The 26,927-nt window shown below is 36.6% G+C and overlaps 2 protein-coding genes and 1 long non-coding RNA gene across 4 annotated transcripts; 2 read left to right on the top strand and 1 right to left on the bottom strand.

Moving 5' to 3' along the window:
- Positions 1–2,316: 2,316 nt before the first annotated feature.
- Positions 2,317–21,454, bottom strand: LOC117792340 (probable serine/threonine-protein kinase MARK-C). 2 transcript variants are annotated; one of them, XM_034632424.1, is made up of 6 exons: positions 20,309–21,454; positions 6,471–6,650; positions 5,901–6,412; positions 5,605–5,827; positions 5,317–5,527; positions 2,317–5,009 (listed from the first exon to the last, which is right to left on the bottom strand). In XM_034632424.1, exons 1-6 carry the CDS (start codon positions 20,514–20,516, stop codon positions 2,636–2,638), a joined length of 3,708 nt encoding a protein of 1,235 aa, XP_034488315.1. In that variant the 5' UTR covers positions 20,517–21,454; the 3' UTR covers positions 2,317–2,635. The 2 variants fall into 2 exon arrangements, with proteins under 2 accessions (XP_034488315.1, XP_034488316.1); XM_034632425.1 differs by lacking the exon at positions 20,309–21,454 and adding an exon at positions 14,778–14,960 and having other exon boundaries at positions 2,365–5,009.
- On the top strand, positions 15,343–16,152 carry LOC117792345. Its single transcript, XR_004618163.1, has 2 exons — positions 15,343–15,766; positions 15,858–16,152. It is a non-coding gene; the product is annotated as an uncharacterized LOC117792345 (long non-coding RNA).
- Positions 19,695–26,231, top strand: LOC117792342 (doublesex- and mab-3-related transcription factor A2). Its single transcript, XM_034632427.1, has 4 exons — positions 19,695–20,043; positions 23,405–23,663; positions 25,433–25,975; positions 26,036–26,231. Exons 1-4 carry the CDS (start codon positions 19,991–19,993, stop codon positions 26,195–26,197), a joined length of 1,017 nt encoding a protein of 338 aa, XP_034488318.1. The 5' UTR covers positions 19,695–19,990; the 3' UTR covers positions 26,198–26,231.
- Positions 26,232–26,927: the final 696 nt, after the last annotated feature.

Here is a 26,927-nt window from a genome sequence, read left to right as displayed (position 1 = left end):
TGTATATTTTGCATTTTTATTGACTTTTTTTTCGTTTTTATGTATAAAACAATATCTCATCTTTATTTTTTTTGTTTGGTTTTTTAGTTTTTTGTTTTCGCATCGTTTCGATTGTTTTCTTATTTGCTGTGGTTGATAATTTAAAAACAATTTTGTCATACAAACATATTTGTCGGATTATGTGAAACAGTATTTGCATTCGTTACAGATCTTACACAACGCTCTCGAACTCTCGTTTGATATTCACACTTTCTCTCTCGTTGTCTTTCCGAGTAAATCAGCTCGTTTTTCAATAAATTTTACGGCTTAGATTACTCGCAAGTTTTAACGATCATTGCAAAAAACTAAAGTTTACTTATAGATTACATATATAAATACATATATATATGTGTGTAGAAGTGTGTGTGTATAGTGTAGTAAAAAGAAGTGTGTGAAGTATACGATTCTTTTTGGAGCGCTGCTTGATTAACAAGTTCTCTCTCTCTCTTTTGCTTCTACTTTTTCTTTCTTAGTTCACATCTTATAAATGTTTTTTTTTTGTTTCGTTGCGAAACATTTCTCACAGTTTTACAAATTAAAACAAGAGCGTTCCTTAGTTTTGCCATTATATGATTGAGTTCCTGTTTACAATGCAAACAAAAGTATTGTTTTGTCGTAGGAATACATATTCGTAAAAATTAAATTTAAATTATCTGGGTCTCGCACTTAAATGTTGTGTCTCTGGATGTTTTCCATTTATTAGAATTTAGATATAATTAGGTTGTAGTTTTTTCTTTTCTTTTTTTATTCTATGCATAGCAATAGTTTCTCTTTTATATTTTCTTTACGTGGAAGTATTTAAATTGTATTTGTTTAGTTTTTTTTTATTGTTTTTATCTCAGGTTTTTTTTATATTTTTTGTTAGTTTTGCTTGTTGGAAAAATAGAAGTATGTTTTATGTACGTATGTATTCAATATGTTTAGGCGCAAAGCATTCTGACATTTGATTTTGTGGGGCGTAAACAAACAAACAAAAAGAAATGTATAATAATAATAATAAAACGAATTTCTTTAGACTCTTCTTCCGGCTACTACAACTTCGATTGATTGTAGTCGGTTTTATTATTAATGTTATGTAGTTGTTGTAACTTGTTGTAGTTGCGGTTGTTGTTGTTGTTGATGGCACAGCGTCAGTTGATAGTTTTCTTCAGGTGCAGTTTACATTTACATTTTATATCACAATTTTTCTTGTTATTATTATAATTATTATTATTTTTATGTTCTTATTAACCCATTCACTTTTCTTTTAATTTTCATATATTTACGCCCAGCAAGAAATTTTGTTGAGCAATGTGTAATGTCAAGAATTCTCTCTGCTTTTTAAGAAAAGTGGGAGTGTATCTGTGTATATTTGAAAAGTTGATTAGCAAGAAGTTACGAAATGAAAGCGAAGAGAATTTTAGTTGACAGTTTAAGGCTAGAACTCTCAATATGTGCTTAACATTTATGAAAAAGGAATGAGAAGTTAATTTGTTTAACATAAATATTAAACGCACATTGAGTAAATGTGTTTAAGAAGTTTTAAAAAATTACCAAGTATTTGTTATGCAATTACAATTCCAATTACAATTAAAATGTATCAATTGTTGTTTGAATTTCAATTGCTTAACAAATAGAAGAAATTTTCTTTGGACCAACTGAAACACACATTGTGTATAAAGTGTGTGTGCTTAAGTGTGTTTTTTATGTTATTGACCCGGTTTTCACTTTGGGTCCAACTTTCTGTACTTGATCATTACATTGTTTCATTTTTTTAAATTCTTTTTTGTAACAATTTCTGTTAATTTAAATTAATCAAATAATGCGATTTCTCAACAGTTTTTCTTTTTGTTGTACATTTTGGTTTTTCGGTATGCAAAATTCCTTATTGTTTAAATTATTAATTGATATTTAGCCAAAAAAAACATGCAACAACTTGGTTTTGACTTAGTTAACAGAAAAGCACAAAAAAAGACACATTTTTGGCGGCAACTGTTGCTGAATTAACTTTTGCTCAAGAAATTCTCTTTGCAATTTCAGTTTATCCAAAAATATAATTTTTAGTTTCTTTTTAACACGAGTATGTAACTTGCTTATAACACAATTTTCTTTCCTTTCATACTTTTGTTTTTATTTTCGTAATAAAAAATTATAGCGATTAATTACATGTTTTCTTTTTTAAATCTTTTTTATAAAAAAAGGTTTTTGTTTGTTTTCGAACGACTGTTTGGTATTTGTTGTTGTTGTTGTTATTTTAACAGCATCTTCATTCATAACCTTTTTACACAATGTTTTATCTGCATTATAAATAAGACGGAATTTTAAGTAGTTTCTTTGCGTTTACAGTTTTTTTGTAAGTGTATCAAATGAGACAATTTTTGCAAATTATGATTTATAGTTTGCTTATGATTGTGGTGTATGTGTGTGTATATGTGTGTATATATAAAAAATTATACAAAAAAAAAGGAAACATTTTTGTAATCGTTATTGGCCAGGACGCCGCAAGCGCAAGAATTCTCCATGATTGGCTCATATTTTGTTGGCCAAAACAATCTGTTAGCTTTGCTGAGGCGTCTGCTCACAGCTGCTGTGGTTATACTCGCTACAATCGGACTGATTAGCCACTTGCCACCTCACCGGGTAGTTGCTGCTGGCGCATGCGCCGCTGCAGCAACAGACTCTCGCTGGGCGACGACAGGCCAATGCCCAGCTTGGGTGCCTCCTCCAACAAATGCGGTGGCACCTGCGATGAGTGCACAAAGCGACCGGAGCCAATGCGACCCTGGGTTGGCTGTTGTTGATGGAGTGAGCGGTGTATGCCTCTCGGTTGACTCACGCCATCGCTGCGCATTGGCTGATAAACGCTATCCTGACGCCAATTGCGTATCTGCGTTCCGGGCAATGTCGATTGCTCATCGGATGGCGGCGAACCGCCGCTGCCACTGCTGCTGCTGCCAGCACTATTGTGACGCTTCTGCTGTTGCTGTTTAAGCATTGGCAGAGGATATGACGGTGGCGGTGCCACCTTGTAGCCAGCGGCACCGCCGCTGTGTGAGAAGCTGCCCAAATAGTTGCGCTGCTGATTGCCATAGTGGCCACCACCGCCGCCAGTGCTAAAAGGCGGACGATATTTCCGATATCCGCCGGTAGCTATTGAATGCTGTTGCGGCTGTTCGGATTGATGGCTACGATAGCGCCAATTCTCCATGGAATCTCCACGCGGCGCAATGTAGCGTTGCTGCTGCTGCTTGCGTTGCTTGCGTGTATACGCATTGCATATTGCCGGCGTCGGTTGCTTAAATCCATTCTCCGATAGCTTTATCCCATTCTCAGGCTCATCGTAATCATCGTAGTTGTCATCCTCCTCGTCTATGTCGGCGTCCTCGTCATTCTGATATACATCCAATGCAAAGTAAACATTGCGTTGCTGCTTATTATTATTAGGTGCCAGTTGTTGTGGCTGCTGTTGCTGTTGTTGCTGTTGTTTGCCAAAAGTCGTTCGCATTGTTGTCTCCTCAGCTGCAGTTGTCGGTGCGTTCTTCAACGCATTTAAATCATCTTCTTCATTTTCGTTATCAATTACTTTATCATTTGGTGGGCACGTTGTTGCACTTGATGTTGTAGTTGTTTCTGCTGCTGCTGCTGTTGTTGTTGTTGTGGTTGCTTGCACTGCCGCTGAGTTGACAACAATTTTTGCAGTCTCATAAATTTCAGGTAGCTTTTCATTTAAATCACTAATACTATCCAATAGATTAACATCATCATCATTAACATTGTTATCATAATCGTTATCCTTATCATCGCCAGTTTGCTGATCGCCATTGTTGCCATTAATTTGTGTTGCAGTTGTAACTGGTGTTGTTTGCATTTTATTGGTGTTGATGCTGTTGTTGGTATTGGTGATTGTGGTAGCACTAATATCACTTGATGTTGGTCGTTGCTTTAGAGCCCCATCAACATCGTCATTCTCTTCATTCTTCTGCTGATCCGCCTCATCCATCTTAACATTTTCTATCTCCATCTCCTGCGCATTTTTGCGCATGGTTGTTGTTGGTTTAGCAAATTCGCTTTGCTTTGACTTTTCCATATTATCAATAATAAGTTTTTCCTTTTCCTTCGTCTTATTCTCCACATCCTCCATTTCGTCTTCCCACTCTACCTTTTGCTCCCCATTCATGGCCTTCTCAACGCCAAATTGTTCAACTTTAGCTTTCAATTGTTTGTTTCGATTGTCGGCTTCGTTATTCTCCTCCCTTTCATCCTTCTCCTCTCCCATCTTCTCTTCTTTCTCCTCCTCCTCCTCGTCGTATTCATCTTCTTCGGCAATATCATCCTCACGCTGCTGTTGCTGTTCATACAAGTAATCGTCTCCCTCATCCTCGTCCAGCTCGCGCCAATAATGCTTATAGTGCTGATAATCCTCGGCCTCTCTTCCCCCCATTTCATCATCACCATCACCATTATCATCTTCATTCTCAGCCTCGCTTAAGCTGCTATTGGCTGCTCGATGATGTTCCTGCTGTTGTTGCTCCCGTGCCTGTTCATAGCGACGCGTCGCTTGCGCCCACTCATCGTCAACACCTTCATCCAAGCGACCAAATGCCTCCAGAGCCTCATCGTCATCGTCCTCCTCGTGCACATTAAGCGTCTTGAAGCCACCGCTATTATTAAAAATGCTCGAGGCATTTCGCGAAGATTGACGACTCTGAGTGCTGGCATTCCGTTGCATTTGAGCCGTTGACAAGCGTCCGCCGTAGCTGGTTGAGGCTGCGGCTGCCGTGCGCTGGGACCGGCTGCGTGTAAAATGTGCCGGTGGCTTTGGATTGTAATTCTCATCGCTATATGCATCCATGTACGCCTGCGAGGGCTGATAAATATTCGGACGCTCCTTCATATAATCATAGCGCATCGAGAAATGTTGCAGGATCACACGTTTCACGGCCATTGCTGATTCGGCAAACTGTGATATCTCACGGGCCGACTGATGATTGCTGCAAATTGTAGGAATGAAATAAGTTAAAGTTAACTAACATTAGCTAATGATATTAGAGATGGGCATGCACTAGTCTTTTTGTAGCAGGGTTTCAAATTTAATTTAGCAAAAAGGGAAAAACAAAATTCAATTAGTTTTCTTTGCTTCAATTTGTAAGGGTACCTTAATGTATTCAATTATAATTTTTTACTGAATAGAAAGATACAATTTTTAAGGATCGTAAGGATCAGTTTAATTAGCAGACAACATTATTCTACTTTTTTCCAGACGACGTCGTGCCCATCTCTAAATGCCCGTACACTTACCGGCGAATGTTGTTTGGGGTTTGTAGCGCCTTGTGACGGCGCGCTTGCTTGTTGGTTGGCGGTTCCTGCTCGCACATCCGTATCCAGTTATGATTAAGCACTGCCTCGGCACTTAGACGCTTGGATGCCTCCTTTACCAGCAGACGGCATATTAAATCTTTGGCCTCATCGCTCACATCATGCCACTCAGCCTCCGGAAATGAAAAACGTCCTAGGCAAAGAAAATAAATAATAAAAATATAAGATGGATTTATTTAAAATTTAAGTCTAATCAATTTGAATGCCTACCCTCTTGAATGGACTCGAAGAGCAGCTCCTGGCAAGTGCGACAGTTTTCACCACGATTCCAGCCGCAATCCTCACCGCAGTTGCCGGAAAAGGGCGGATAGCCACACAGCAAAATGTACGCAATAATGCCCAGGGACCATAAATCGCAGCGCTTATCATAATAATTCGCCTCGCCCACAAATAGATCAACAACTTCGGGGGCCATGAACTCGGCGCTGCCGACCTGCAATTACAAGCAATACATTTACCATTAATAATCTAGGCCAAATTCTTTGCAATCTTCCAATTAGACTTACTGGTGTCAGAAGCTGCGGCGTTGCGGCTGGTGATGAGATGTCCGTGGTGAACTTAATGCCGGATCCCAAGTCAAAATCACATATCTTAATGGGGCACAGCGAATCCGTTTTGACACACAATATATTCTCCGGCTTGAGATCACGATGAGCAATGCCCTTCTTGTGCAGAAAATCCAATCCGGACGCAATTTCCTTAATGATCTGCGCCGCCTCGTGCTCCGAGAAACAGATGTGCTCCTGGATGCGGGTAAGCAATGGGCCGCCATTGATTTTCTCAAACACCAAATAGAATTTCTCATCATCTTCGAAGAATTCAATCAGTTGCAAGATGCCCGGATGTCCCTGACAGTGATGGAATGTCTCCACTTCGCGAAAGACACGCGCACGCGCATGTCCCGGTATCTTATCGATAACCTTCACAGCATATTCCAGATCGGTGTAAATGTTCACACACGTCTGCACCGAAGCGTACGCACCCTCGCCAAGTATTTCGCCAGTTAACTTGTACAGTTCTAAAATGCAGGCATTATTAATATACATATGGAAATCAATGTATAATTTATGAAATACCTTGAAAAGTTGACGAATGCAGCGATGAGCTGATGCGTTTCTTGCGTCGCTTCTTTTGCATCTCCTCCTTGTGCCGATTGAGCTCCGCCTGACGCTCCACCTCGGTCATGTTGGGCGCCTCGCTCGACTCGTTTCCAGACACATCTTCGCTGCTGTAGCGTGTCAATTCATTCTGACCGTCTGCAAAACAAAACAATTTGTTATTATTATGCTGATAGATTTTTTAAATTAACAAACATTGCGGTGCAATGGTGAAAAATATGATGAAATTATAGAGCAATAGTTATTGGCTCCTGTTAGAAAATAGAAATTGAATATTTTTAGGAGCAACTGTTTTGGACAACGTATGGAAGCGAACTGAACCATTTTCACAACTATTGGCAACAATAACCCCAAACAAAGAATTTATTGAACACAGTTTATACCATGATACATATTACTAAAAAAAATTATTGCTAAAGAGTTAAATTAAAGTTTAACATTTTATGTTCTTATTGTAATTTATAATTAAATTTGAAAGCTTTATTCTATCGTGAGTAACTTTTAATAATCATAATATTAACGGTCGTATAAACATGTCGTCAGTTAGAAGTGTGTTTTAAATCGTGTGAGTCACGGTAAGGTATTTCTACTCAACACTTGGATCGTCAGCTGCTTACAATTACTGATGCAATCTCTCACAGCTTTATGATAAAATATTAAATAGGAAATTGCACAATTTTAGTGTTGATTTACATCTGCAATATGAAAAAGTACATCAAGGAATCAAAAATCAGTCAAGAAGAAAGCGGTTTAGTTAACCAAATACAGCTCCCCTTATTTGTTATATGGTAAAATACACCCAATCCAAATCAAATCTTATGTGTATATTTTACTTTAATATAGCTTAGTGAAACCTAGTGAAATTTTACCCATAGCTGTTGCTGTTGTCCATTCAAATCAACAAATCTTCAAATTTGATAGCGTGATAATTTAATTCTTTGCTTAGAAGATTATTTGTCAGCCTTCAATTTCATATGCTGGCGATAATTGGAAACTCAACAGAGTGTTAAACAAATAAAACAACAGCAGCCAATGCTTATCGAGTGACTCCAAGTATAAGACGCCCTCCAAGATTCGTACGATCTACAAAAGAACTGAACCTTTGGCTTTATGCTTCAACACAATAAATATTTGCGCACATTTATCGGCGACCACTTGCCATATTTGTATGCCTATTTTCAACTTTTATCAATGCATAAAAAAACAATAATAATAATAATATAAATATACACGATCACACACACAAACATTCAGATACGAAATATGTACATGTGTGTGAACCGAGCACATAATTTAGCTCAACTGCGTAGAAAGCAAATCGCGTGTCGTAAACAAGTCGCCCCAATGCAAAAACGAGTAAGTTGAATAAAATATGTAAAAATAAAATATGTACGAGTATATGCAAGTCCACACACACATATTAATTTAAAAGTTTATTGTGGAAATGCTCCGTGAAGGAGAAGAACCGATGAGGAGAGGGCACTGACTGAAAGACGGGCTGAGAGAGCGCCCTGAAGCGATTGAAGCCCGACAATGATCATCATAATAATGATCATCATGATGACGACGACAGCACACACAAGCGTATACGTATTATTGTATCTTTTAATTGTTGTCATAAACCAGGCACGGGCGAGTATACCCAGCTATTTATAGAACCCATTGGACTTACAAGTCTGTCTCTCCGTTTGTTTGTATGTTTTTCGGTCCGACTACTCGAAAGCATTCGACCAGCCTGGAGCAGATCGCTGGCCCACCCAATCGCCAATCGAAGTTGGCTCTGCTGCAAATTGCAAATGCAACGCCGTAATCAGTCAATAAAGACAGACAGACAGACAGTCAATCCCATATTGCAGTAGAATAGCGTAGAGTCGAGTGGAACAAAGTATAGTGGAGTTTTTAGGCGCGGGAGAGAGTGCTGTAGAACCAAGAGAAGTGGGGACGAGGAGCCTTGTCTGTAATAAATCTAATGCTGATATGCATCGTTGCACTTGTTGGACTTTCAGCGAGAGGTAATTGGCCTCTGGTCAACTGATGAGAATGGCTTGCAATGATACGCATAATAAAATAAAATAAATCAACGACGGACTAGACAATCTATTCAAGTATAATAGACACAACAATGTGGAGAATCACATGATCAGCATCGAACAATAGAAATGTAACAAATAATTCATATTATTAACCAAGTTCAGTACATAATTCGTGCTTAACAGAAAAGAGAAGATTTAGTTGATTGATCTTTAAATAAAATTTAAAATAAAAAAACAATTAATCATAAATATAAATTAAGAAATCTTTCTATAATTAGAAATCTGTATCATCATTAAATTTAATCATGTTTCCTGAAGATAATATCTTAAGAACTTATAATTTCCATTGTTTTAAAATTACATACATATGTATTTGAGGAAAGGAGAGACAGATAATTTTAAAAGTTGCTGCCTTTGTTCATTTTAACATATCTGGATTATTATTAAAACGAATAAACAAAGTCGTTTTTGTACTAACTGAAAGCGATCAATCAGTCGTTATCTATGTATTCTAAATGCTTTTATAATCCACTTGCCAATCACATAATTTCTTCGTTGACCCATTTTCTCTAGACATTTGTTGTATTCTTCCGCCTTCTGGCAACACAACTGGGTATTTCTTAAGAACGCAATTCGGAGATTGATAAACAAATACACACACTCAGACACACAAACACACACTATCGTATTAAATGTTTAGACAAGATTTCGATTTAATTTTGGGTTCTTTTTGGTTCCGGTGCAAGTAACAATCTCGAACCTCTGCAGCCCCATCCTATACTTTATCATCTTGTGCAGACGTCATTTGTTGCTCGCACACATTTTCAATATAAAATTCTCAACGTTGTTTTTGTTTTGGTTTTTTAAATGGCTCGAAGAATTTTTGGCCAACAGCCCACCACCCGCAACGCGTCATCCTTCGCCACGCCTCAGATTCGCACACGTTTCTACGCCCACCCAGTCTCTCTTACACATACACACACACACACACTCCCTCTTATCTAAATTTAAATTTGGCCTATTTAGTGCGTCTCTTTTATTTTCTTATCACTTACGTAAATTAAAATTTAAAAGAAACAAAGAAGCGTGCAGCAAAAACAAAAAATATAAATATCCATTTTGGATTTTCATTTATTTTTATTGCTTTAATTTGTTTGTGTTAGGCATCTGCCGTCTGCTTTTTGGCGCCTCTTACGATATTTTTTGCGCATCTCTTTTATAGATTTTTGCAAATCATTTCGTTTATTCAATACATTCTTTTGTTGTTCTAGATTTTTCTCAAAATTGTTTCAGAGTTTGCTGTCGCAAGAAATTAATTATGATTAATTGCGGGCAATTTGTTGTGGCGATAAAAACAGAGTCAAAATATTGACAAATCATATGTGACTTTTGTTAAGTGAAGAATATTGCAATGTAGAAAGTTAAAACAATTGCTAAAATCGTTACAAGTATGTTTCGTCATTCACTCTTATACATTTTCATTAAATTTTGTAACCTTTGACATTTCAGAAGTCATAACTCAACTAATCTCCTGATACCATAATTATTTTAAATACAGACGCAAATGGAAATATCTGATGATTATTTCATCATCATATTTCCCTCAAAAGTGTCCATTATATTATTTGTCTATTTTGCGTAAATGAAGCTTAAATACAGTGAATTCCATGATTGGATTAGCTTATCTATCTAAGTCAGATGAGAAGTGTTGTTGCCATTACAGTTTTGTTTTCAAATTCTCATGTTACTATTACCGAATCAACTTGATTGTGAGATTGTGTTTCACAGTATTACACAGCACACGCCTCCTAATACTATATAATAGACCGCACTGTGAAAACATTGGAAAAAAAAGCCTGTTATTTTGTCTACCCTGCACCTGTTGAAAATGGGTATGACAATACCAAGAAGGCGTAATCATTCATAGCAAAATAATCAAAATAGCAAAGTCGATCTCAAGGACAACTATTTATTAGCACATAAATTTCATAACGATCTGACAATTAAAATCTTTAAAAGCAACAGGGTATCTCCTAATCACTTAATATTTTTCCCTTAAACGCCAATTGGAAGCCGTAGAAAACTGAAACCAAAACAAGCTTAAAAATAGTTTTCTTTTTGTTGTTGCTTTTTTTGTGTTTGAAAAAGTGTAAACAAAACAAATAACAAAAAAAAAACTCATGAGCTTTAGCTTTGAGTCAGATTAGCGTTGACGTGTTTGCCGGCCGGTCAAATGAGATTTCCAGCGGATTGCGGCTTTAACCACTATCAGGTTCTGGTTCGATGGCGCGACTTGACATTTGTCACGGGCTGTGGCTCATTTAAATTAATTGCGTCGTACTTCATTCTCTTTCTCCCAAGTCGAAGGAGAAGAAGCACATAAGCAAGTCAAAATATTTGGCAAAGAATAACCAAAAGTTTGAGAATGACACAAGCAACCCAAAATGACGGGCAAATAGCGAGAATAAGTCACTGGAGGCATCATTGCATCGCGTAATTTGTGTAAATGTTTACACAAATACAAATGAAAGCGGACAGGAGTAAACAGCATTATGATCGACTTCAAGATACCATAAGCGTTATCCTATTACATATTTCTAATTATTTAGTTAAGTAATTTAAATATTTTTAATCGATTTCAAAAATATTTTTTTTATTTATATTTGAAGAAAAAATTATCTTTTTCAACTCGTTTTAAGTTGTTTACAGATATGTATTACCCTCAGCTATTTTTTTTTTGTAAGAGTATGCAAATTTTTCCGACTGTTTGATTAATAAAAGACCCACCGAAAATAAATAATGTTTTTACTGCTGTTTATTATTTTTATTCGTGTTGCATTAAATTGCCAGAACAACTCTATAAACAAAACTATGCAACAAATATTTGCACAGAGATTGTGTTCATAAAATGCAAGAAATAATAAACTGCGTTTCAGATATGCGAGTGTTTAAACAACGCCATAAATACGCTTTAACATAACAGCACAATTGCTGTCATGTGTTTGCCAAGACTGACTACTTGCCAACTGAAACAGTTGTTGGTAAAGCCCGCCCGCTGTTCCTTCTGATGATGCAACACGTCTAGAACAATTTGGAGTTCGCGATTCAGTTAAGAGCCAAGCGTATATAATATGCATTACAGTCAAGCTTAGGATAGGTCGCATAATATGTGTGCCGTTAAATAAAAAATTAGCTGTAAGCCGTTAAGAAATGCTTTTAAGAAAATTATTAAAGGATGGAATTTTCATGCATATGATGTAAAAACTCGATTATTGGTCAATACCAGCTACGATCTGCATATATTTTTAAGATGAATTATCTTCCTAAACCCAATCATTTTGGGGTCTCACAGCAAAATCACTATTTTACCCTAGTTAAATATCCCGGGACACAGATAAAGTAGGGATTTCATTTTTCGTTCACTTGACTAGCAAAGGTGTAAGTTTTTTGTTAACCAAATTCGTTGACTATCTTAATATTGATGTCTTAACTCAAAACAATTTGGTACTCAAGAGAAACTTGGACAAAAGGGATTTCTGGGACAACCCGATTATATTTATGTATATGAGAATCAAAGCAACATCCCTTTTGAAATTTTTAAAATTTATTTAAGTTATTTTCCACTTTTCCGTGTATTTAATTTTTTATATTTATAATATTTGTTTAAGCAAAACAAGACGAAAATTAGAACATAAGTCCCTTACATAAAAATAAAAAAAAAACAAACAAATCAATAGATTAAAAGTGAAATTGAACCTTTCAGACGATTTATTTGAACGGATTCGTTTATCTGTTTATTGCCAAAGCTCCCAGTGCCAATTTGTAATTGAAGCTTTACCTTCTTCACCTCTTATCAATTAACCCTCGTATCACAAACGACGAAACCGATAGCAAAGCAACAATCAAAGAAAACAGTACACTATGAAATGATAATAAACATTCAAGAAAATAACAACAAGAGCAACCTTGAAACATTTTGTTAAATCCAACAACAAAACATTCAAGTGTCATAAACAGTAATAGCAATAATTAAGTAGTAGCACTAACTGACAGAGGAACATAAAGAGTAAAAGAGAAGAATATATGTACATATGTATGAACAACGTACGTACATAAGTTGTTAAAGATTAGAAAAGCCTGGCTGAGGTGAAATTAAAAGAGGCGTACCAGGAAACAAAACGAAATACGCAGAAGCAAACAAATTAAAATGTTTAAAATTTTGCTCAAATTTAATAAAAGTAAAGCCGATAAAAAAAAAGCTAATAAAGAAAAATAGCAAGAAGAAAACATGCGACACATTCGGGTAAATCGAGAGCAAGGCTGCAAAGAGTATTTATAAAGAGAGACCGAGCATACGGCATGCCGACACAATCTCTTTTTCTGCCGCTCTTTCCGCCCGACTCTTAATCTCTTGCTGTTACTTCATACCGAACGAACAACAACAAACCCACACCGCCTAAGAAGAAGAAAATTATTGCGCCGCCGAATGAAATTGTAAAAGCAAAAGTTGAATAAAAATGGCGAACCAACAAGAGCAGCTACAGCAATAGCAGCAGCTAAGCCGCCCGGCAGGGTAAGCGGTAATACAAATGAACGCGTGAGTGTAAAAACAAAAGCAACAACAAACCAAAATGCATAATTATAATATGAATAACAAAACCATACACACATGCATATGTACATTGTATGTACACACAGTACAGTGATGAGTGTATTGTGCGTGTATTTGTGAATAGGCCTGTCGACGCTGGCGCTCAAGGTCGTCGTTAGTCAATCTTAGGGGGAGGGGGAAAAGGTGCATGGTGGGCATTTTGTGGGTGTGTGCGGAGAGTGATACTCCATTCACATATTCACACCACCATTCCCACTCTCAACTACACACTCATTGAGCCTGTTTGCTACAACGCATATTCTAATTGGAACTGACCATCTCTCTGTATTTTTACTGACTAGATGCTTTGACTAAATAATGGGGATGCGCAAGAATAGAGTAAATTGGATTCCATGGATTTCAGTCGGCACGTAGTCACACACAAATCAAAATACAAGAAACAATGTAATGTGTGCCATGTTGGTGTAAATAAAAACCAAGTCCTTGACATGCTCTTTAGTCTCAGAAACAAATTGATCCCATAGAACAACGTAGAAGAACCCTTCAAATTATTTACTTTGCGAGCCCGAACCTAAACCGAACCGATTCCTAAAATAAAAGGTTTCGGTTTAAAAGAACAAAAAATTACATGAATTTGATGGCTTTCTAATATTACGTAATTATTTGAGACTTCGGATTAAAAAAGTCATATAAGTCAATTAAATTTAAATTATCATCAGAATTTTATTAATTTAAAAAAAAAAATTTATTAATTCAAAAAGTAGAGAAAAATGTACATATAACAATACAAATATTTTTTGCATGAAATTGTACCAAGGTTCGAACCCAAACTAATTTGCGAACCGAACCGATGTCTTGCTCTATTGTTCGCACCGCCGAACTATGGTTTCTTGTTGAAAACATCTTAATATTCACCGTAGATTAAGAAATTGGATATGCAAATCGACACACCCTACTGTTCATACTTAAATTTAAGATGAAAATTCTAACAATATATTAGTATTTGTTTTTCAATAAAGTTATTGGTTGATATTTTGAATTCTACTGTAAATATAAACGATCATGTTAGGTTAGAAAATCAAAAATAAATACTTAAGGTATTCATTCGTCTTGCCTATTAGACTTGGTAGGTAGGATGGTTGTCTTGTTTTAGCTTATAGGAATGCATGTACTATAATATGCTCAGGTAATTGTTATAGTTGTTGTGTTCTAATTGGAATTGCAAAACTTGTTTACCGTTGGCTTTGCTCATGCATATGCATTTAAGAGAATATTACATGCCATTTGTTGTTGTTTTTTATTTTATTTTTTTTCTTTCCTGAAACAATGGGAGGTGAAAGAACATAACAGCAACAAGGAAATGCAATACATGTTATATGAGCAACAACAAAGTAAATGCCAAATGAGACGCACACACACACAGTGACAAAAATAGCGGAAAGGCAGTAAATGAATTAAGAGGCAAAACAAATGCAAAACCGGCATTTAAATCGATTCAGTTTTATAGCACACACTTTATAATAAATATATGGTTATGGGATATCGCACATTTGAGCTTAAAGCTTCTATAATAGGCAATTGTTGTTGCTGCATTCTATTTGTATTTGTATTTGTATTTACCCAACATGTTTGTGGTTGTTGTTGTATTTGTGCTTTGCTTTTAACCGCAACGCAATTTGTCTAAGCAATGCCCGCTTCTCAGTCGACGTTGATGATGGCGTCGCTGCTAACGCCCGACACGTTTTTGGTAATTTTATTTGTTTTTTTTAGAAACGCTTTTATAAAAACGGTTCCCTCTTTTTGTGATTATATTTTATATTGCTTATAGTTTTTGATATTTATTTTGACTAAGTGTTGGATTAAATGCGCAAAAAGGCAGCCGTCATCTTAAACACAACAGTAAACAATTTAGAATCGTCCGATGTATGAATAAACGGAACGAACGTTGCCAATAAACACGCGGAAACTCTCTAGAAATTGTAAGTGTGTAACGACGGACGACGTGGAGTTTTGTGCTGCGGCGACTGCGGAAAATATGTACACATTACATGTACATGTGTGCGAATGATAAAACCGAATAGTACAAAAATTTAAAACAGAACAATTCTTTAAACACGGACAAAATGTAGCCGGACTATCGTCGCGCCGCGCAAACGAGGAAAGAAACAAACACGCGTTGCCGAACAGCCAACAGTGTCAGCCTCAGCCCCGGCCAGGCAGCAGCAGCAGCAGCCGAAAAACTAACGTAACAAGAGAGGGAGAGCGTCAAGAGAAGAGAGAACCTGTGAAAGAGAGCTAAAGCACAAAAGCACAAACAGAACAGAATAGAGAAGTGCCAAACGCATTTCTAATAAGAGTGAAACGTCCAATCGCACGGGGAGGTCGCGGTAGCGATGTGAGCGATATTTACTGTGTGGGCAGAGTTGGAACTATCGCCAGGCTGTTGTATTGTCTTGTATGCGGGCGAGCGAGGGGAGGAAAGTTTTACTTTTTATGCTGTGCGCTCTTTACACGTGCCAAAGAGAATGTAAGCTTACAAACGCTGACGTCGCAAATGTTTGTGCATATTTTGTGCTTACGTGACTTTTTAACACATGATAATGCTTAAGGTATGGAATAAATATGCATAAATGTAGAAATATATTGATATCAGTTTATTTATGCAATTAATATTCATTTTGTTTGTTTTTCCAACTTCAGTATGCAACTGGAAGCAAAATAAGCAAACGGAAATGAAGCAGGTTTCCAAATTCCAAATTTTGAATAATCGCAAATTGTATATTTTAACAAATAAAAAAGCCAGTTGTTTTGTTTTTATATCATATGATTAACCTCCCGCTAGTTTGGGTCAACAATAACAATTGAGAGCTAAGCATGTGTTCTGCCATGGAAAGTTTTTAATTTGATTCAATTAAAAGAACCGATGTGGGGTCAGATATGTGTACATAGTGTGTATATATAAATAATAACAAAATAAAAATAAAGAGAAACCGCAGAGCGAATAACATTTTTTAACAATATCGGGCGTGAAGTTGAAGCGGAAGATGCATGAGGCTTTTGTTTAATGTTTAACAAATTTAAATTGCGTTCTATTAAAAATAATGAAATCAACATTACAAATTCATAGAGCGAGGTTTGGCAGAACAACAAAAAGAGCGTAAGGAAGAGAACGAGAGAAAAACAGACGATAACAGACGAATCGATGGAGACTGACATAATCGCTAAGCATGTTATTTTGATTTTATTTTGGCCTCCCGAGTAAACACATGAGCGAAACACAGTGAGAGAGAAAGAAAGAGCGAAAGTAGTCACAACATAAACGAGCAGAGCTATAACCAGCTGAGTAAAAACTGACAGCCCGCTTTGTCGCTGCAGCTTTAAACAAAAACAACATGAGCATAATAACAACAAAAGCGACAAGTGGTGGCCCACCACAGTTAGAGAGAGGGACGACTGCCAGAGAGCCGAGAGCGGCTATGAAACAGTCATTGGGCTGCGCATTGAAAAAGACCGGTATGACCACGCAAAAAAGCAGACAGCAAAAGCAACAGCCATCGACAGAGAGCGCCAACGAATGAACGAACAAAAGACAAATCCGAACAAACAGACAAGGGGCTGCTAGTCTCTCTCTCTCTCTCTCTCTCTGTCTTGTATACCTGACTGTAAGTGTGAGGCACATATACAAGCCCAACATCACGTAGGCTGCTGACGTGCTTTTGTGGAGGGCAGCGTGAAAAACGAGGTTAACGCAAACATCGACACAAACACAAGTACAATACAAATATACAAACATGCAAAAACATCATCGCCTGATATGCGAATTGCGTTCAAAAACAAATAAGTGGAAGGGCAAAATGAAAAGAAAAAACAAAAACAAACATTACTTTGATGGAGCGTTGTTTTCGAATATCCACATACATACATACATATGTATGTTGTCTGAACGTAAGAAATGTGTTTGAGTGCGACTTGGATTTCTTTTTCTTTTTACACTGCATGTCGGACAGCGTTGCCATATGCGAGAAAAACGTTGCGCTCAGGGCAGAGTTAAATAAATTTCCATACCATGATGTGGGAGGGCAAAGTATTGTGTGCGTGTGTGAGGCTGCGGCTGCACGTACACACATTTGATTTTATGGTTTACTTAAAACGTTAAAATGACAACCACTGTGCATGAGGCTGATAATAATGATGATACACTATTACTTTTTTATATTTTGTTGTTGCCGTTGCCATACCGTCTGCCACGCTCATCAATTCTTGCAGAGACCAACGCATGGTGGCAATTAGCCAAGTAGCCACCCACAAAGCTTTCGTCATGTTTGTATATGTATCAAATATAGTATTTACTAATGCTTGTGTACAGTAAGTCAAGAAAAAGTGTTTTGACAAAATACAAATTCAGAATTTTTGTTTTTTATTTTTTTAAAAATACAAGTTAAGTTTCATTAAAATTATTTTTCTTTATTTTTTAACTTGGTTTAAAACAAGTTAACAAATTAAGAATTAAAATAAAAATGTATAAAATAAAATATTTGTTGTGTTCATTTTTGGATTTTGTCAAAACACTTTGTTGCCTAACTGTTTATTATAACAGTGCTACGACAAACTTTCATTGTTGCAGGCAAGAAAATTGCTAAATAAATTATTGACAGAGCGACGCCTTCGCCCCAATCCCACTCCCAAATCCCAATCCCGTTTCGCAGGCCATTTTGACAAGGCGCGTGTATTCAGCGGACAGCTGTAAATTGCTATATAAACCCCCCCTCCCCCCACCATGCACATTGTGCTTCAATTTATATGCATTCACCTTAGTAAACGTGATATTTACTAACAAATTTTTATACCCTGTACAAACTACCATTCAATATAGTTTTAATAAGGGGTTTAACGTGCTAGTACTATGGTGGCATCTATTTCATTATCTAGGTATTTATTTACAAAGTAGTGTATTTCAGATTTGGTTAACAGGGTATTTCATAGTCAGCCAAATCTTTTAAAAGCACTCTTGCAATTTTTTTTTAGGTTTGTCATCATCATGCTCTGCTGCTGTTGCTGTTTCTGCTGCACTAGTGGCAGCGCAGTCAGCTGCTCAGTCGCAACACGTCAGCAGACGCTGGCTCGAACTCGGTCAGCGTTGGAGTAGAGTGGAGCGTAGCGGGGGTGGTGAGGACAGAGAGCGGGCGGCCGCGCTCATCGCTTTGTCTTTGTTCGCACGTTCGTTCATTTTGTTTGCTCGCTTGCTTTGGCAGTCGTTCTATTTTGGGTTGCACTGCAGCTTTGTTGCTGTTGTTGTTGTTGGTGCTGTTGCTGCAGCGCCAAAGTGCAATAAACGTCATCAAGGTTATATGCTGCCGCAGCGCTGTCGGCGTCGCTGTTGCAGCTGCAGCACTAGTTTCGCTTGCAGTTTATTAACACTATGCTCCGTTTCGTTCATTGCATTTATTTCTCTACTTTTGCGAACAGCACAAAGTTTAAAAAACTCAAATGAATCACTTTTGTATTAATTGCCTGCTCACTCAACTAAGTTAGCTGTTAGATACGTACATACGTATGCATGCCTGTCTCGCTCTAACAATTTCTACTGAGATAGCTTGTGTCTCCCTTGCTCCTTTACGCGCTCTTTGAATAATAAATGCAAATATATTTCGTCAATTTGTCGATTCCGGAAATAAGCCTCGACGAGCAGCTTGCCCAAGCATACGAGTAGCAACAACAACAATAATTCATTTCACGCTGCTGCCCACGTCGCTGAATCAGTCGCCCCTCTTCCCCATCCCATTCGTAGGAGTAGACTTGGAAGACATTCTGGGAAAGTTTCTCGGTTCATCTGGACAGCTGTTTATAATAGGTGGGAGGGAGAGCGCTTTTGCTTCCAGATGTTTTGTAAAGGGGGAATGCGCTCTCATATCTTATCATTAACACTTTTCTATATATTCGTTTCAAGATAACCCAATCATTTTTAGATATACTCATACTTGCGCTTGAGAATCTAAATTAAAAAAGAGACAATTTCAATTCAGTGAAAAGTCCAAAGAGCTGATGATAAATACAAATTAAGATTATCCAAATGCAACACTTGAGACGGAATACGAAAAGATTACAACCCACTTTGTATGGAAAAAAACCAAAATACAAATATAAACTTAGTTACAATTTTGTGTTCTTTGAATATATAGAAAATCAAAGAAACCTTTGAAAACTACTGGTTTAATTATTTTCTACTGTTGCAAACACTTGTTTTGACTTTTTGAATGTTCCCTCTAGAAACCCACTGTGGGGAATTTTTATCGTGTCTGGAGTGTGAAAATCAATACTTGACGTGTATTAAATTGATTACCAAACAACATGATCCCAAAATTGTATAAACACACGCTGTGTATCTGTTAGTTTCATACATATGTATGTACATACAGTTAGCCGAGTATTTGTTTTGATTAACTAAAAATGAGATATTTGTAATTTATTTACAAATAATGGGAAAACCATAAAAGATTTCTTTACTTTCAACTAAAATATAAAAAATTAATCAAGTTGTTTTGTTTTACTTGTCAAAACTATTACTTGACTAACTGTATTGTATGTATATTTGAGTATGTGATTTATAATGTCGAAGACCTCGAGGGATACCCAAAGCAGACACATGTAAGAGTTCTAGGAATATGTGGGCAATATAGACGGAATTGTTGCCAGGCTGCCAGCTGTTTGGCCGAATCACTAAAAATACATGGAAATGAAAAGGCGAGCGCACAGTGATGCAAGTGCATAGCTATTATTGCTATTAAATGTTCGCTTCCAGAACATAAAAACACGAAAACAGAGATGGGCAAGAAATGTCAAAGATAAAGAAGCAGAGAACGCATTTGGAAGGACATCAAGCCACAAGGTAAAGGGATGAAGGGCGATGCCTATAGCTGAGTCTGTCTATGTCTCCTTCTCTTTCTCTCTCTCTTTTTTTTTATTATGCGTGTGCGGCAGCTGCAAAAAAGTCTCAATGCACACAGCTCGCACAGTGGGGCAACAACTGTTTTGAATTCAATGAAAACTTTTTACGTAGCGAAAGCAAACGACAAAAGAGTGAACGAGCGAGAGAGCGAAAGAGAGTCAGAAAGAAGAACGAAAGGAGTAAAAACTTGAAATTGAGCACTCACCTGATTGACTTCGACTGCAGCTGTTGTCGGTGTTGCTGCAAGAGACATTGCTGCCGCCTACGCCGCTGTCTGCTGAGCCGCTAGCGTTGTTGTTGTTGTTGCTACTGCCACTGCCACCGCTGCCGGCGTTGAGGCGCAGCGACTCAAACTGCTCTTTTTCACCAGCTGTGCTGGAATTTTTCTCCTCCAAAATGCGTTCGACCATCATTTTTGGCGTTTGCGTACGACTTTTTTTGTTTTTTGGCAATTGGAATTAGGCACTCACACAGTCTATTTGCTTCACGCTCCTTACAACAAAAACAAACGCACGCAGCTTTTGAGAATTTTTCCGGTCAAACAGCTGCAATGCTTAGTCTCCTGCGTCTCGTTTCCGCAGCGCTAATAAGAAACAACGTTGACGTCAACGTCGCTGCTGCTACTTCTGCTGCTGCGGCGTTGTGCTCTCGCTCTTTCTACTGCTGTGAGTGGCGCTAGCTGTTGTTGCGCTCATTCAAAATGGTGGCTGTTTAAAGATTTTTTGTTGCGCTGCTGCCGCTCTGCCAAGAAATTTAGTTGTGTGATTTGAATTCTTGATGTTGTTGTAGCTGTAAGTGCAGTCGGTGTTGTCGCAAATTGCGCAGCAGCATCAAAAATTGTCGCAGGAAATTTACTTGGCCAATACAACTCTCATAAATACTTTTCGGCAGCTGCTCTGCTGACGATGGCTGCGCTGCTCTGTCGGTCGGATATTGGTAGTGGTAGTGGTGGTGGCTGTAGTTGTTGCTGTTGGCTTCGGATTTTTCTCATCACATTGGAAAAGCGAGCAAAAATTTAAATATTCTTTATTTTTTGCCGTTTTAAATAATTTTCTAATTCGCTTTTCACCTTTCCTTTGTGTGGCTATCTATTGGGCTTGATTGTTGGTTTGTGTGTGTAGTTGCAGTAAAATTTAATAGATATTGTAAAATTGCTGTAGGTTATTGCCTGGGACTAACTGGTGGTGTTTGGTCGTTGTAGCTGTTGGTAAAAATTTTTCTGCTGATTACAACACAAAAAAAATCGCTGAAATAGCGGACAAAAGCCGTTTTCTTTGCGTTTTTCGCTTTAAATTATCTCTTTTAGCTACCGATCCATCTTTTAACGTTCGAAGAAGATTTCCGACTGAGCAAAACTTTGCTGTTGAATTCCACTGTTGCCAAGTTAGCTATTTTATAGCTAGTTCTGGCTATTTTCAGAGCTCGTTTGCTAGAAAAATTTCAAAATTGCTGTTAGCTGGAAATCTGGTTATTTTAAATATATATTCACCTAAGTTTTGGTGTTAATATTTTTGGTTAAACTGTGCAAAAGTGCCCACAAGAACAATTTTAAAAGCTTTCCAGCCAGAAACAGATTTTGTTCCCCTAAAATCTTGGCAGTACTGGTGTGGATACACTGTTTTAGCTTTGCAATATTTTCCGATCTGGCAACATGCACCATTTTGGGAACAATGCACAAAAATGGTAACTTAAAAATCGTATACCTTTTTAAAACAATTTCTTAATTTTTAAGCTAAAATTTTTTGATATTTTTAAATTTTAAAATTTCAATTTACAAAACTATTCAGTATTTATTAGTTACCAGATGTTTTGGTGTATTTTAGATATACAATTTAATGACGTTACTCCTCATTAGCAATATGCTCCTCACTTAACATCAGCAAAAGCGGGCAGCTTAAATGTTTTATTTTTTTATAAATAATTTGCCGAGAGGTATGTGCTAAAAAGTTGGCTAGTATCTCAGCTATTTTGCATAGCCATTTCATAATTTGTCCAATAAAATATACTAAAAGGGAACACAATTTGCGTTCAGAACTCTGTATATACTTAACAGACCAAAGAAAGTGTTAACATTTTATTTAAATAACAATTCAATTCATGAATAAATAATTTGTTATACTCAAAATTTAAAAAAAAATAATTCTTGTTGGAACTTTTTGCAGATGATTTCGACCAAAAATGTCACAAAACTGCGTTAACAACTCTGCAGCCGATTAACAGAAAACATGTATGTTAACATCTCACTAAAATTTAATTTACAGCAATTGATATATGAATAACTTGTGTTATTTTATTTTTAAATGAGTATAATTGGACATGTTTCACAGATTAGTTTTGTTACCAAATAAATGTTCTTCAACACTACTGAGGCATATTCTTTAATTAAGTCATAAGTTTATTATAGATAATGAGGAGTAGATTATGTAAGTTATTCTGAGTTATTATGAGGAGTGCCATTTTCATGACTGTTATTAACAGACACATTAACATTAAATTTAAATTTTAGGTAATGCAAACTGCAAAACGCAATAGCTATGCAATAAATAGCAGAAAATCAACAAATTCTAACAAAAAATCTGAAAATACTTAAAAATTCTAGCTTTTAAATTAAAATAAATTTAAAAAAGATATTTTTTTTCCAAAATAGTAATTTTTAGCTTATTACCTAATATGGAACGGAACGGCTTGCCAGAACGAAAACTGTTTTCTGGGACTCACAACTTTTTTCTGGCAGCCCTTCGGTATAAGACGCGTTGGAAATAAGGAGACAATTTTAACAAATTTAATTTGATTTTTCAATTAAAAAATAAATTAATACCCTAAATTCTGAAAGGGGATATATTTACAATTAAGAGGAGGATTGGCGATAGATAGTGTTTTAGTGGAATGTGCGTTATATTGGACATAACGCTTTTTCCATTTAATAATCGGCCATGATTATTTTTGCTGTTTTCATATTTATATTTAAATACAATAGTATAATACATATAACGTACAATTTATTAATTATGAATGTTTGCTTTTTTATTCTCGCAATTGTAGACACGCCTCTTAGGTGGAGCCTTACTTTAGACAACCACCAATCGCATTGTTGAGCACTTGCGTCAATGGCTGCTGGCCAATACGCTTGCGTATGTCAACAAAGTTCAATAGAAGTCAGCTTTGAAACAATTGACTGGATGCAGTCAAGTGTTTCTAAAATTTAGTTTCTTTCCACTGGGCAAATACAGTGCAACTATTAGCTACGATAACGTCGGCAACTTTTTATTAATTATCAGTTTAAATTGAATCTTTTCTGCAGTTTCCCAGCTATGGCCAATGATACTGTCGACAGTCAACTTACTGCAAAGCGGGCCCGTCTAACAGCCAACAACAAAATGGGCAAATCAGTTGACAATCAACAGCCCAAATCTTCGAATAGAGTTCCCAAATGTGCACGATGCCGCAACCATGGAATCATTTCCGAATTACGTGGTCATAAAAAGCTCTGCACCTACAAGATCTGCAAGTGTGCCAAATGTGTGCTGATTTTCGAGCGTCAACGCATTATGGCTGCTCAGGTAAGTCCGGGAAAATAAAAGTAACCCAGCAATAATACTCAAAAGAAAAAAGTTATCTTTTTGTAAAGCAGTATATTTCACAAATTGATGTTCAGTCATACTTTACTTATTAACTTTTTGCAAAAGTATGACAAAGGGCTATTTACTATCGTTCCCTACTATTTCTATGATTCAACATAGATAATGATAGATAATGATGTTTTACACGAATACCAAGAGTACTTCAATTATTATCGTTAAATTTTGATCTCATTAAAAATAACTTATATTTTGAACTAAAAAACGTTTTTGCATTAAAAACTAACATATTTTTTAAATTTTTATATCTAATTTGATTTTGTAAACCTAAACTTACAAAAAAAAACGGTACCCGTTATGAAACCGATACCGAACGAAGATGTTGAGTAGCCGATAACCGAAAAACAAATAGAAAACATAACCGAAACCGTAATTGAGTCCGATATTCGTTTCGGTTTGATACCCTGATATTATTTACTAAAAATTTGCTTGTATTTAGGAAAAAGAAGATAGGTGATTCTTAGTTTTTTTTTTTTTTTTTACAAAATATAGGTTTTTGTAAATTTTCTTAAAAATAAATTATTTTATGAATCTTTCAAAGAAAGGCTGTTATTATTCATAAACCATCCTTTTATTTAGTGAAACTGATACGGAAATGTTGAGGTCTTTCCAAGAAAATAATATTCGTAGCTTTTTGTGGTTAGTATTGTCTTTAGATAAACCTCCTGCATTGTTCTTATTCGAAAGACAAACATCCTTTGGGCAACTTACCAACTCCCTTGTAACTCTCTCTCCACAATCGCCCCCCTTCCGGGTGTGGACTATGTAAGCAAATGAAATTCGAAGTCGTGTTCAGATTTGTGGTCTTTGGCGGGGTTAATGCCTACACCGATGAAAATAATGATGAGGACGACGATGATGATGGAAAGTTGTCAAAGCGTAGCAACAAATCGACCAAAAATATCCGCTTACCAAATGTTTACACAAGTGTTGCCAGGACTCGCATTACATACGGGGATTGGGAACTGAACTGCGACTATTGGCGTGTTCCCGATTGCTTTTAAATTGGAGGTTTGAAATCGCCGTTGTTTTTGAATTTCAACATTCCTTTTTCCTACTTTGATGTTTATTAGGATTGTAGCTAAAATAACTATTAGTTAGTTACATCTTATATTTGCACATTTAATTGTTTTTATTAATTTTTAATTATTATTACTTTTAATAAGTGTATCAAGGCATATTAATTAATTTAACTTCGCTTTAACTTTCGCTTCACTTTCAATTATAGAGAATTTAAAACTGTTGTTAAAGTTTGACTCAATTAAAAAAATGGAAATAACTCAAATCATTTTAATTTATTTAATTAGCGACTATTCAGCGCATGTGAGTTTGATATTAAAAATCTTTAAATTTCTTTTAAAATTTGTTTTGATTTTTTTTTTTTTTTTGATTTTTGAACTATTTTGTTAGCTTGCAATAAATACAACATTCTATGTATTAAATATATATAACAAAAAAATTGAGTATAATATAAAAAATAATTATAATGGTTATTTGTCTCATAAAATTCTTAACCATTTTTGGGCGATTTGGATATTTGGAACACAGTTCATCCGTCAATGAATGATACCCAAAGGAATTGCAGTTGGTCTTCTCTGTGTGCTTTGTGTGGGGGCAAAGTCAAACAGTGTGTCTGAAAAGTCGACCAACACTTGTCGCATATTAATTTCAATTGGCATTGCCATTTGCAGGTTGCCCTGAAGCGTCAGCAGGCGGTGGAGGATGCGATTGCACTGCGTCTGGTGGCCAATAAGACGGGACGTAAAATCGATACCCTGCCGCCGGGTAGCATCTTTGGGTTAACGGTAACACAGCCCAGAGAGCAGTTAGCAGAATCACAGAGTCCACAGCAGTCCACCGAGGAGGAGACACGTGAGGAGCAACTGCAGCAGCAGGAGAAGCACAAAGCACAAGTAGAGCCTGAAGCCCTGGCTGTGCCACAGGATCTGAGTGCTCCAAGGCGTGAGCATGTCTCGCAAACGGCCATCGATATGCTCTCTCAGCTATTCCCGCAGCGTAAGCGATCCGTGCTGGAGTTGGTGCTCAAACGCTGTGATCTGGATCTCATACGGGCCATCGAGAATGTTTCTCCGCCGGCTGAGCAGACCGCAAAAGAATTGTTGCTACCTCCCCCGCTGCCGCAGTTGCCGCTGTTGCCGCCAACACTGCCACAAACCCTGCAGCTGACCATGCCACCACGTAGCAGCGCCTTTAGACCGGTTATAACCGAGCAGGTGAGCAGCAGCATTTCGAGATTGGGCCTTAAGACGAATCACTAGTGTCTGTCCTTACAGTATGCCGAGAAATCATCCGCTGCACCACCGGCTGCCATTTGCGCCTATCCCAAGTGGTTTGTGCCCCTCTCCTTTCCCGTTACCATGGGCCATCTTTCGAATCTGGCGCCACGTTGCACGCTGCCTAATTGCAATTGCCTGGAGAGCTACCAATTTCATTAGCCAAGCCAATAAACTATTATTCCCCATCTAAATATATATAAAGCTCTTTACACTGACTGATTGACCGACTGACTTAACAGACAAGAATAGGATTTTCCCATCGGATGTGGGGAAAATCGGTGAAAAACTATTGTGGATGATTGGGCCAGTTTTGATTTTTTTTTATATATTTATTAGCGGGTTTGTAAGGTTACTCATTATAATAATCATAGCATGTTTATTGGATTATCCTATTTGCTTTAAACTAATTTTGAAAGATCTAGCAACTTAATCGATTTCTTGTGTATTGTAAATTTTTATTAATTTTTTACCAATTTGATTATGCATGAAATTTGAAAAATTCATTTTTTTTGTCGATTAATCGACAATTGTATTTTTTTTTCGATGTAAGGTTGATTTACAACACTAAGGGCCGTTCTTACAATGTCTCCTTAAAATTTATAAAATGGATTCTTACAAATTTGTCAATAATTTCTATACATTAAACGTCCAAATATCTCCGATATATGTAGTTATCAGTTAACTAGAAATTGAAAATCTGCCCCTAACTATTTGTTTATTCTACAAATAAATAAATTTATGTTAAATGCATTGTACGACATAATTTGGCTTTAATTTAAGAAATTTTTGATTTAATAACTGTCAATAAATACCTCTATTATTATTTGAAAGCATTGGATAATGGATTTACTTTTTGCATTGTAATATATGCCTAATAATTTAGAATTTT

The sequence above is a fragment of the Drosophila innubila genome, assembly GCF_004354385.1.
Source record: "Drosophila innubila isolate TH190305 chromosome 3R unlocalized genomic scaffold, UK_Dinn_1.0 2_E_3R, whole genome shotgun sequence".
Taxonomy (NCBI): Eukaryota; Metazoa; Arthropoda; class Insecta; order Diptera; family Drosophilidae; genus Drosophila; species Drosophila innubila.
This window is presented reverse-complemented; position numbering and strand designations above follow the sequence as displayed.

What these genes read in the sequence shown, in the direction of transcription:
- LOC117792340 (XM_034632424.1), bottom strand. Translation starts at nt 20,516, where the DNA reads ATGATGGTCGAACGCATTTTGGAGGAGAAAAATTCCAGCACAGCTGGT. An exon ending in CGCCGCAGCTTCTGACACCA is followed by an intron (nt 5,828 to 5,900) that starts GTAAGTCTAATT and finishes TTGTAATTGCAG; the next exon opens with GTCGGCAGCGCCGAGTTCAT. An exon ending in ACCCCAAACAACATTCGCCG is followed by an intron (nt 5,010 to 5,316) that starts GTAAGTGTACGG and finishes TACAATTTGCAG; the next exon opens with CAATCATCAGTCGGCCCGTG.
- LOC117792342 (XM_034632427.1), top strand. Translation starts at nt 19,991, where the DNA reads ATGTCAAAGATAAAGAAGCAGAGAACGCATTTGGAAGGACATCAAGCC. An exon ending in GAAGGACATCAAGCCACAAG is followed by an intron (nt 20,044 to 23,404) that starts GTAAAGGGATGA and finishes TCTTTTCTGCAG; the next exon opens with TTTCCCAGCTATGGCCAATG. An exon ending in GACCGGTTATAACCGAGCAG is followed by an intron (nt 25,976 to 26,035) that starts GTGAGCAGCAGC and finishes CTGTCCTTACAG; the next exon opens with TATGCCGAGAAATCATCCGC.